This window comes from Ipomoea nil, unplaced genomic scaffold (genome assembly GCF_001879475.1).
Source record: "Ipomoea nil cultivar Tokyo-kokei standard unplaced genomic scaffold, Asagao_1.1 scaffold3087, whole genome shotgun sequence".
NCBI lineage: Eukaryota > Viridiplantae > Streptophyta > Magnoliopsida > Solanales > Convolvulaceae > Ipomoea > Ipomoea nil.
The window spans coordinates 2756244-2768539 of NW_017619515.1; the positions used below are offsets into that span (position 1 = coordinate 2756244).

General features: G+C 36.4%; 1 protein-coding gene across 1 annotated transcript; it reads left to right on the plus strand.

Annotated features, from left to right (window-relative positions):
* Positions 1–4460: 4460 nt before the first annotated feature.
* On the plus strand, positions 4461–8136 carry LOC109166399 (IAA-amino acid hydrolase ILR1-like 1). The gene is made up of 5 exons (XM_019315385.1): positions 4461–4999; positions 6106–6231; positions 6332–6646; positions 6733–6861; positions 7602–8136. Exons 1-5 carry the CDS (start codon positions 4619–4621, stop codon positions 7998–8000), a joined length of 1350 nt encoding a protein of 449 aa, XP_019170930.1. The 5' UTR covers positions 4461–4618; the 3' UTR covers positions 8001–8136.
* The last annotated feature ends 4160 nt before the right edge of the window (positions 8137–12296 follow it).

Genomic DNA, 12296 nt, shown 5'->3' on the forward strand with positions numbered 1-12296 from the left:
ATAACTTTTTTTTTTTGGGTGCTGGGAGGTAGGGTGGGGAGGGGGAGGGGGTGGGGGAAGTCTACTATCAGAATTTAAAAAAATGGAGTGGTGGACCATAAGAAAGAGAAATAACCAACTATTATACTATACTATAGAAATTTACAATAAATCTCACAAATTTTTTGAATGACAAGAAAATACACCGTGCTCGAAAGTATGTATTAGGCAAACATCGTTCTTGTGTAGTAGTTTATAATCACATAAGAGAGATAAATCACATTAAGAAGACCCTGCGCGATAAGGTTGATTAAGAAGGTGGTGATAAGAATCGAATTTGTGACGTTCAAGTGCGATGATCAATATCACAAACTTTATTAATAAATTAATTGATTTCATGCTATTTGTAGATTGTCTTGTAGTTTATAGTGATGATATCATTTTTTTAATTTGTAACAAAAAAAAAAAGAATTAAATAACGATAGTAGATTATGATAGCTGATATCATGTTATATTAGTTGTTAAGTTGTTCACTTGTTTTAATTTCATCGACAGGTGCATATTATTAGCTTTTATATTTGTAGAAATTTAATTGATAAACATATTTGTTTATTGCAATCCGTTGTCAGCAGATAAAATAATTATATTCATAATGACATAAGTGTATTTTATTATTTAATTAACTTTACTGAAGGTAACCAGCTTAGTTAACATAAGTGTCGTGCATCTCATTCTTTAAGAGAGGTTGGGAGTTTGAACCCCTCTCATATGGAAAAATCTATCTGACCAACATTTTGCTCATTAATTGAATTGTCCCGATGTAAATGGGGATTAGTTTGAGTACTTATAATTAGGTCATTCTTAACCATGGACTAGGGCCTGCTCACAGTGCAATGAATGAATTATATACTTGAAATAAATTAGTAAGGATCAAGTGCGGTAATAGCTTGCAGGTGAAAGTTGATATTTAATCTCAAACCTCGGTCTAGTCAAAATCAACAACCTATATTGAAGAAAACTTTAAAAAAATTACGGTGGCATTATGGTAATTTTTTATAAGTTCAAAACTTAAGGTGCGTAGTTTTATAGTTTAAGGTGCGTATGTTTAAAGTTTAAGGTGCGTATGTTTAAAGATTAAGGTGCATCAGTTAAAACTCAATGTGCTTAAGTCTTAAGGTTAAGGTACGTATGTACTTTTATAACTTAAGGCGTGTAGTTTTATAGCTTAAGGTGCGTATGTTTAAAACTTTAGGTGTGTCACTTTCTAGTCAGTTTAAAACAAAAGGTGCTTAAGTTTTAAGGTTAAGGTGCATAGTTTTATAGCTTAAAATGTGTAGGTTTATAGCTTAAGGTGCGTCATTTTTCTAGTTTAAGGTGCATCAGTTTAAAACTAAATTAAGGTGCAAAGTTTTATAGCTTAAAGTGCGTAGTTTTATAACTTAAGGTGTGTAGTTTTATATCTTAAGGTGCATCAGTTTGAGACAGTGCATGCATGTTGGCAGGAAGCACGTTTTTTTTTTTTAATCATTGATTTGAGCACGTTAATTTATATTTGATCAACAGCTCAAATCTCATCACATCTATTACCTAGGAGCTCCTTCACACTTGAAGGTCAGTGACTGCCTTGTATCCCTAGAGTAGGGATTTTTAAGACAGCCAGGCATATGATTTCTTAAAGAGGAAGTGCCATGTTTTTAGGCTCACAAGCAAAGAGCCTTGCACAGTATAGGGACTTCCCCTTAATAAACTTTCCATCACTATCGATGATCTTTTCAAAATGATCCCACACCTTTGATCTAGACTCAACCTCCTTCCTCTTTTTTGCAGGAACAGCAAGAGTCACCTGAGGATGCTGAGCAGGTGCCTCAGTGGATCGTTATGCTGTGCAACCGTGTGCACCATGCAAGGTGTACACGAAATTGGATTCATAATTTCTATCCTATAGATTCATAATTTCTATATTGTAGATTCATCATTTCTAAACCGTAGATTCATAATTTAAATACAGTAGATTCATAATTTCTATACAGTAGATTCATAATTTCTATACAGTAGATTTATAATTTTTATCCAGTTCATCATTATCTAGATTTCAATTAAGGGCTTCCACCAATAAAATGGAAATTTCAAGCTTCAACCTTGATAATTTCGCATTTAAGCCTTTAACTTTTAAAGGAACGTCACAATAGATCACATAATATCACAAAATCATACTGCTTCTACCATTATATCAGATAATCAGAATATATTAGAACATATATATCACAATATTATCAAGTTGGGTGGGATTTGCACAGCCCTACACAATATATAACAATACAGTGAATAAACACAAATATAAAACTAGGATTTACGATTAAAACATATATCTTCCACCATAATAGATCAGAATACATCACTATATCATAACATATTCACAATATATCACATAAATCACAAATATAAAATTAGAATTGGCGATTAAAACAGCTTTCACCATAATATATCAGAATATATCATTATATCAGAACATATTCAAAATATATCACATAAGTCACAAATATAAAACTATGTGATGGGGTGTGAACCCCGTGGCCTCGGGGCCCAAGAAGAAAAGAGATCAAGCTCAGAAGAAGAGAAGCCCAAGAAGAAAATGAAGCAAGTCCAAGAATAGATATGGGCCAAACCGAGGAGTCGGCTCGACTCGAGAGTCAACGCGAGTGTAGGATCGGCACGAGTAGGAGATCGGCCTAAAATGGCCGCTATCCTTTTAAAGACACCTATTTACTTACCCACTAAACATCCACAACCCCCAAATAAAGACTACCTTCATTATCCTACTAAAACCCCATTACAGCCCATTACTACCAATTTATTGCCTATTCAAATTACCTCATCCTAACCCCCAACTTAATATTCATAACCAACTCTTTAATAGCATATTTAATCCCCATTATTTCCCTAATGGTTAGTCACCCAAACGGCTACTTCTTATTGCTATAAAAGACAAAGAGAACACAAGGAGAAGGGGCAACCATTCGTACATACTACAAGGACTCTTCCACCCACAATGCACAAGGAAAACTCCATCTCTCCTACACACTGGAATACCTCCTACTATTCTTTCATCCCAAGAAGACCACCCACTATTCCACCATGCACAAGAGAAGACTCCATCACTCTTCCCTACTAGAAGATGCATTATCCATTCATCACAAGAGAAGACTCTACCGCTATTTCAACAAAGAAGGTCAAGAAGACTCTATCTCTCAATGTACAAAGTATAGCTCTCTCCCTACACAATATTTCCTTATTACATGTACAAAATAGCCATATACTATGTACCAATAGCTACAAGAATAGTGAAAGTCTTGGCTTGGCACCGCCCAAAAGGCCCGTGATTTTCACCTTCCGGTTTCCACGTACAAAAGCATTGAGTTATACTTTGTTCTACTTATTTTTCTATAAGCCGCATGTGAACGGTGAACCCACCAACCACGGTTGTGTTGGACCTCCCTGGCCAAAAAACCCTAAAACCAACACTAGGGTTTGCAATTAAAACAACTTTCACAATAATAAATCACAACATAACAGAACATATTCATAATATAACACAAATATATCAACATGCAGTGAATACATCATAAATATAAAAACTAGGGTGTGCGATTTACTTGGTTTCCCTAAATATTTTCCGGAGAACAAGGGCCTCTAATCAGTAATTACCACGGGAAGGGCTTCCACCAATGTAAGTCGCCAAAGGCCACCAGAGAATCGAAGACGACTATCTTAGACACAGGTTTCACCGTCTCAGAGAGTGAGACAAGAACAGAGAAGTCAGAGAACACTGAACAAAGAGAATTGGAGAATCAGACTATTGAAGAACAAGAGTGAACAGAGGAGTAGAGAATAGACTCACAGAGAGAATCAGACTATCGGAGTAGAGAGAGGACAGAGGAGTAGAGAGAAGTCTAAGAGAATGGAAGATGCTAGAGAACCGAACGACTGCGCAAATGAAGGAGGACTGCGTTCAACATAAATATATACTAGGCTTAAACGACACTGTACCATAGCATGTCTAACCATAATCCTAATAGGAAAAACATACATAAATGTAGGGTATAACCTTTATTCACACTTATTATGTTTTTATTTAGATTAGATTTAGATTCTTTCAAAAAAAAAAAAAAAAAAAAAAGATTCTTTAATTTTTTATAATAAAAAAAAATATTAAGCTCCAAAGTCCTATTCTTTACCCTATTTAGTCTGCATAATTTATTCAAACTTTCCAAATTCCAAGTGATTTTTGAAAATCTATTATTGCCGCAAATTACGAACTTTAAAAAAAAAAAGAAAAAAAAAAAAAAAAAAAAAAAAAAGACCAAACGGTTGCCGGTGCCGCCGATACCCACTAACCTTTTCCAGCACGTGTTTGCTATTTTTCACATGCTCAAAATTGCCCCTATAATAATAATTATGTGTCTCTCTTTCATCCATATATACACACAGATATCTCTATAGATATACATATAGAAGATGAGCGCTCTGTAAAACCCAAAGTCGTCTTTAGATCCATTTTTTGAATTTATTTATTTATTTGTCTATAATTATAATTTTTCTCCGGCCCAGACGGCGATCCATAGCTTGCCCGCAGTGTTTAATGGAGGCTGCAGTTAAGGCTATGGCGGCGGCGGCGACGGCGCTGCCGTTTTTTTCACTCTTCTGTTTGTTTTTCTTCGGCGCCGGGGAAAGTTCGAAACTGCCCCTCGCCGTGGACGGCGGTTTGAAGGATCGCATCATGGGGTTGGCTAACGAGACGGAAACGGTGGAGTGGATGAGGAGGGTAAGGAGGGAAATTCACAGGAACCCAGAGCTTGCCTACGAAGAATTCGCCACCAGCGCGGTGGTGCGGCGGGAGCTGGACCGGTTGGGAGTGAAGTACCGGTGGCCGGTGGCCAAGACCGGCGTCGTCGCCACCATTGGCTCCGGCTCTCCGCCGTTCGTCGCTCTCCGGGCTGATATGGATGCCTTGCCTATACAGGTTAGTTTTGATCATCATTATCTTCATTAAAATTAAAAAAAAAAAAAAAATCATGATTGTAGATCAGAAGTTCGACTCTTATAAAGATATAACTCAGGTAGGTTGAAAATTCATTTCTTACAAAAGATTGACTTAAATATGTTAAAAGTTTGATTCTTCTAAAGTAGGTCGGTCTAACTTTTAAGGTTCGATTGATTCCTATAAAAGATGATTCAAGTAGGCCAAGAGATTTGATTCTTATAAAAAAATAACTTAGATATGTTGAAAGTTCAATTCTTCTCAGGTAGACCTAATTTCTAAGGTTGAAATCCTACAAAAGATGATTCAGGTGATGAGTGGGAAAGTTTTTTTGGTGGGTCAAGAGTTTAATTCTTATAAAAAAATAATTTTTATAAATCAAAAAAAAAATTCCTATAAAAAAAGAATACTTAGGTATTAAAATATTGCCGGAATCAAATAATCCAAATTAATTTTATAGATATTTGATAAGTTATTAGTTGTTGCATGCCGTGTAGAATATATTCCTCTTGTCAGCAATGGCAGCATACATGGTAGTCGTAGATCCACCCATCCTACTATATAAAAGTGATTTCTTGTGGAATGTCTTATTTGAAATAGAGGAAAGACTATATAATAAGTAGAATATATTATTATAATAATATTATTATTAAGTGGAATTCAAAATTGAAATACTACTTGATCAAAATTATAATACTAATTTAATCATATAATTCTTCTCAATATTTTTACACATTGTACCCTGTGTAATCCGTCACCAGAATTAAATTTTGTCTATTGACATTCTTAATTTGAACTAATCAATTTTGAGCGTTAATTATGAACAATTTAGATCGTTTGAGCCAATTGGGTAAGCAATATAGGAATGTTTTTTCATAATTATTTGCTGACACGAGTGATTAGGTAGAGTTTTACTCAAAACGTACAAACACTTTTGAGTAGGGGGCTACGAGCTTTCTCTTTTAAATCAGGGTACTAAAAAACTGAATCCAACCAAATAGTTAGTATAAGCTAAAATTATTCTTTTGACTTTTTTTTTTATGTGAAACTTTTTTTTTATGATACCATATTGTGTGGGACACTTATAGGAGTTGGTGGAATGGGAGCACAAAAGTCAAGTGGACGGAAAAATGCATGCCTGTGGGCACGACGCCCATACCGCCATGCTCCTTGGAGCGGCAAAGATTCTGCAACAACTCCGGCAACAATTAAAGGTACTACCTTAATTAATTAATCAACCTTAACCCACGTTTTACGTTAATTAATTTACTCCGCGATTCATCGCCGCCGGCCGGCCGGTCATATGATGTGCAGGGGACTGTTCTGCTGATATTCCAGCCGGCGGAGGAGCGAGGGCGAGGGGCCAAAGATATGATTCAGAATGGGGTTCTTGACAACGTGGACGCCATTTTCGGGCTCCACGTGGCGCATAAGTATCCCGTCGGCGTGGTGGCTTCCCGGCCGGGGGAGTTTCTGGCCGGCTGCGGGATGTTCAAGGCGACCATTAAAGGGAAAGGCGGCCACGCCGCCATTCCGCAGGAGTCGGTGGATCCGATCTTGGCGGCTTCCACTTCTGTGATTAGTCTGCAAAGCATTGTTTCGAGGGAGACAGACCCTTTTGATTCCCAGGTTTGTTTGTTTGTTTTAGCAGACTCCGATGATGAATATTTGGGTGTCGGAGATTCATCGGATTTGTTTTGTTTGTATGTTTTCAGGTTGTGTCTGTGAGTATGATTCAAGGAGGATCTTCTTTCAATGTGATCCCGGACACCGCCACCATCACCGGCACTTATCGCGCGTTCAACAAGGATAGCTTCTACTCCCTAAAGAAGAGAATAGAAGAGGTAATTATTCATTAATTAACCACTCAATTATATTCTATGGTTTCAAAACATCATAAAAGGCTTCACTCCGGGCCGGCCTGAACAACTCACCTAAGTTGGCTGAACATTGGTCTTTTTTATTTGAGCTGATTAATTATAAGCTAGACAAGTTTGTTTTTTTGTTGTCTTTCTTATCTTTCTTTGCCCGTTAAGGTCACAAAGCTAGTTTACTTCCTTGTGACGTTTTTAAATGACTTTAGAGGCCTTTTCTAAAAACTACATATAACTATTGTCACATTTTTGGGTCAATTCTCTACTAGTGTTTGTTAGCTAGGGTTACACAATATCACATTGTGACAGATTTTTTCCTGTCATATAAAAAAATATTTAAAAGGATCAGGTCACAAATTCAATTATTATTAGCACTCTCTAGGTTGAGCTCGTTACTTGAGACTCCAGACCCTTCAATTATTATTAACACTCTCTTGTTGAGCTTGTTACTCGAGACTCCAGACCCATATATACTACAGAGTATACTTTTTTATTGGTGCGTAAAAGCTGTTGTAAAGTATTATTTTTTTTTTTTTGGTTGCTGTTGTAAAGTATTATAAGTATTATCAAATACCAAAACATAGTATGCTTGATTTTATATTTCTAATTTTATATATTGATAGGCACTATAAAAATCTTGTAGTTTAACATTTGTTATAAGTTATATTGATAATAATTAAGCTTAACTATATCTTGGTGATGAATGGTAGATTGTGAGAGCTCAAGCAGCAGTGCATAGGTGTACGGTGGAGATCGATTTTGACGGGACGGAGAATCCCACGTTCCCGCCGACACTAGCGCCGACCATAAACGACGTGAGAATCTACGAGCATGCACGGAAATCGTCGAGCTTGATCGTCGGAGAAGACAACGTGGAATTAGCTCCGGGCCAAATGGGCAGCGAGGATTTCGGGATGTACCTAGACAAAGTTCCCGGAGCTTTCTTCTTCATCGGAGTCAAAAACGAGAAATCCGCCACCGTCTTCCCGCCGCACAGCCCGTACTTCACCCTGGACGAGGATGTTCTCCCCGTCGGCGCCGCCGTCCACGCCGCCTTCGCGTATACGTACCTCTTGAGCCACGCCAAGCCGCCGCATTCTTCATCGTAAAACCCGAACCGGTTTACATGTTAACACTTATGTAGTCTAAGTTACACGAAAACCGACCACGTTGATTTTCAATGATCTGTACAGATACGGTGAGGATATCAAATTTCAAATAAAAAATATGTTGTCATAATGAATATATATCCTGTGCCCATCAATCCAGGCGTTATATTAAGCACAAAGTCTGATTGATTAACAACTTTTAGTTATTCTGTTATAGCTTCATAGGACAATCAGATTGCAATGTCTCAATTGTCTATCTCATTCAAACTTTCGATTTCAAACACTTATTAATTTTGGTTCTTGATCCTTATATGTACATTTACTTTTGCCAGTAAATTTTTCGTGATTTGTACAGATGCGATATGATGATCTCAAATTTTTGATAAAAAAGTATGTTGTCGTGGGACTATCAAATTGCAATTTATCTCAATTGTCTGTTTCATTCAAAACTTTCGATTTCAAACACTTTAATTTTGGTTCTTGATCCTTGTATATACATTTATTTTCGTGATGTGTACAGATACGGTGACGATTTCAAATTTCAGATAAAAAATATGTTGTCCTAAGATAACTAGATTGCTATTTGTTTCAATTGTCTGTCTCATTCAAAACTATTCGATTTCAAACGCATTAATTTTGGTTCGACGATTTCAGATTTCAGATAACAAATATGTTGTCATAGGACAACCAGATTGCTATTTGTTTCAATTGTCTGTCTCATTCAACACTTTCGATTTCAAACGCATTAATTTTGGTTCTTGATCCCTCGTACATACGTTTGTTCGTGTCAGTAAATTTCTGTAATCTGTACAGGTGTGGTGACGATTTTAAATTTCAGATAAAAAATATGTTGTCATAGGACAACAAGATTGCTATTTGTCTCAATTGTCTGTCTCATTCAAAACTTTTGATTTCAAATGCTTTAACTTTAGTTCTTGTTCTTGGTACACACATTTGTCTGTGTCAATAAATTAGGGAATTTCATTTTTGATGGGCAATAAATGTGATAGGAGGGGACCAAAATATTCCTGCAGTGAATCTTTGATGATAAAATATGATTGGAGATGGGTGGTTTGAAGCAAATCCTTAGACGTCTCAATCTGGTATGTCATGAGGATTATTACCTGGAGAAAACAGAGTGTACGGATTTGCAGAGAGGGTTTTGGGCTATGTCAAGTGGGCCTATACATTCTTGGGGAGGGTTGTGAAGTATAGAATTTGGGCTTTCTAGGGTTTCTAAGTTACATGGGTTTTCTATTGGGTTTGGGCCGGGTTACTGACCCCCAATGTTTTCCTAGTATTGATAGGGGAGCGTTATGTTGTGCAACCGTGTGCACCATGTATAATGCACACTGTTGCAAAAACGACGTCGTTTTGACGTCTGACTTTAAAAAAAAAAATTCAGAATTGCATAACTACACATCCATAACTTCATAACTATAAATCCAGAAATCCAGAATTGCATAACTACAAATACATAATTTCATAACTATAAATTCAGAATTGCATAACTACACATCCATAACTTCATAACTATACATTCAGAATTGCATAACTACACATCCATGACTTCATAACTACACATTCAGAATTTCATGCATAATTACACATCCAATTTCTCGCGTGAGGCGCAACAATAGCGCCCAACCGGGCGCGTTACCATAGTTTTTTTTTTCTTGTTTATTTTCCCTCCTCTCCTACTTGACATCTTAAAATTTGTGCAAAAAACTAACTATTGAGGATGCTATAATTAACAATGGTGCTTTTTTTTTTTCTTTTTTCTTTTTTTTTTTGTACAATAAGAAATAGCATATATGGTTGGTTGGATATGCTACTAGAAAATTCATTGTTTAGACTTGTGTTGAGAGAGACGTGAAGGGTCAAGTTTAACGTTTTGTTATTGGAAGGTGCCACTAACTAGTATATAAGTATGAGAAAATAAAGGTTATTGTGTCTTTGCAAGTAGGTATAATTTTTGGCATGCTAACCAAAAGATTCCAATTTTTGGCATGCATATTAACTAGGATTGGTCGGATAATTGATTTTGTAATTAAAAGATTCCAAATTAAACTCGCTATGAGAAATGTCTATTGACCTCTCTCTCTCTCTCTCTTTTTTTTTTTAACCGATCAATTATAAACAACCTAAATTGGTTAACCATCTTGTGATTCAATAAGTTTCACCTAGAACCAAGGTTGCAAAATACGTTAGGTGCCCCCTAGGCGCCCGATTTTTTATTTTTTATTTAAAAAAGATTATTAAAAATTGTAAAAATTCACTAATAAAATATAAGGTTCCTCTAGTTTTTTCTTACAAACTATTTACGTAAGTTGTTATAAAATGGTTTAAAATATTGTTGAAATCATCTAAATACATTTAAAAAAAAAAAACTAAAATTAAGACCAAAAAAAAACTTTTTTTTTTGAGAAATTAGGGGCCAAACCGCCTAAGACAGTAGCAGCAGCGCAATAAATAAGTGCGGAGCTTTTCACTATAACTTTAACTTTTACATAGCTCAAATTTACAAAACACAATGTCACGTTTCAACTCTCACGGAAGAACTCCATCTGCGAGCCGCCCCCGCCCTTCCTCTGTTTCGTTCACCTCTCTTCCCTCTGCCTCGCATCGTAGTCTTGCACTCCAAGCTAATGCCGGTGGAACGATTCGGCGGCAGACCTCTCGTCCCCGCCTGAAATGGCGTCGCCAACATTAGCCTCCTATCGTATGTTTAGCGCGGAAGCCTCAACCTACAGGGCAGAGGAGTTTGTTTCACATAGATCACAAAAAAATACACGATTTAAAAGAAAAAATTTGTCCAAAACATATAACTGAGTCAAAAATTATGTCTTGCCAAACTTTCTACTTTATATATATATATATATATATATATATATATCGCCGGTTCAGCCGGCTAGGCGGTCTAGGCCGCCCAGCCGCGGAGGAGGCCGATTCCGGCCTTCCTCACCGCGGCCGGACAACGCCTAGGCGCGATTTTTGCAACACTATCTAGAACACACTTTCATATAGTAGTTGTGTACTTTACAGTAAATCGAATAGCATTCATTTACTTCTTCCATTGGATCTATCTTACACATCATTAATCACAACACTAGTTGTGACCTTAGAAACCTCACATGCATGTTATAGAAGTTGGCCAATGCTGAAATTTAGAAAAATATTGGAGGGCACAAAATCCACAAATCCAAGGCTTTTGCCTTCAAAGTATCCACAATGATTGATTTAAACAAATGATAACACTTTTTTTGGGTAACGAGAAAACCCCTCGTTTGGTTGATCATAAATGATAACACTCAACTTCTAACACCCATCACCATTCTGCCATTTAAGGGGCACACAAAAAAAAAATGAGAAACGTGTGGATTTTTTTTTTTTTTTTTTAAATTGAAATAGGTCATCAAACTTTACTTGAAAAGTTAATTAAGTCTCTAAACATTTTAAATTTACAATTAAATTCATCAATATTATATTTTGGTGCCATAAAACCCAAAAAGTAGTTAGTGACATGTTATGACATGTCACTAGAGTTCTGGCGACACTCCCATGCATATTCCAACAAAAAATAAAAAGATCGGTGACTGGCGAACTATCGCCGATTGTGGACAAGGAAGGCGACCTTGGTCACCTTCTCAGATCACCGGAGAAGGAGACTCTGGGTCGCCTTCTCACCAACTAGTTTCTGGGCTTCATTCCACCAAAATACAATGTTGATGGGTTTAATTTAAAATGTTTAGGGGCTTAATTGACTTTTTAAGTAATGTTCGAAGAGCTATTTGGCCATTTGCCCAAAAAATAATTTATAATCTTAAAAAATATAAGTGTATTTAATATTTATAAATATCTCAAGTTTAGCGCCTTGTACTAAGATAATATCTATGTGGCTTTTCTTGAGAGAATGTCACAAGATTGAACTCTGGTGATCGAGTTTGACTCTTTGAATCTATATTACCTTTTAATAGAGTGAATAGTACTAAAACAAAATATTTCGAGTTTGGCGCGCAACTCAAAGCTTATTTTTCGGTGGGTGTGAAAAAAAAATATGGATAGGCATGAAAGCAATAGGGATTTTGAGTAGCCTCCAGCTCACAATGAGCCAGCAATCCTCCATGAGTCAGCAGTTTGCTTACGTGGCATGACTGTGTTTAACCTGGAGAGATAGATATGGCTGGGTGCACTTTTGGCCTAGACTCCAAACCTTAGCAATAAAGGAATTTAATTGTCTGGAAATGAATTTTTTTTTTCTTTTTTCATCCGGGTTGAATTTTTATTTTTTATTAT

Excerpts from the sequence above, each read along its gene's own strand:
- LOC109166399 (XM_019315385.1), top strand. The coding sequence starts at position 4,619 with ATGGAGGCTGCAGTTAAGGCTATGGCGGCGGCGGCGACGGCGCTGCCG. Across the intron at positions 5,000-6,105 it reads TGGATGCCTTGCCTATACAG|GAGTTGGTGGAATGGGAGCA; the intron begins GTTAGTTTTGAT and ends GGACACTTATAG. Across the intron at positions 6,647-6,732 it reads CAGACCCTTTTGATTCCCAG|GTTGTGTCTGTGAGTATGAT; the intron begins GTTTGTTTGTTT and ends GTATGTTTTCAG.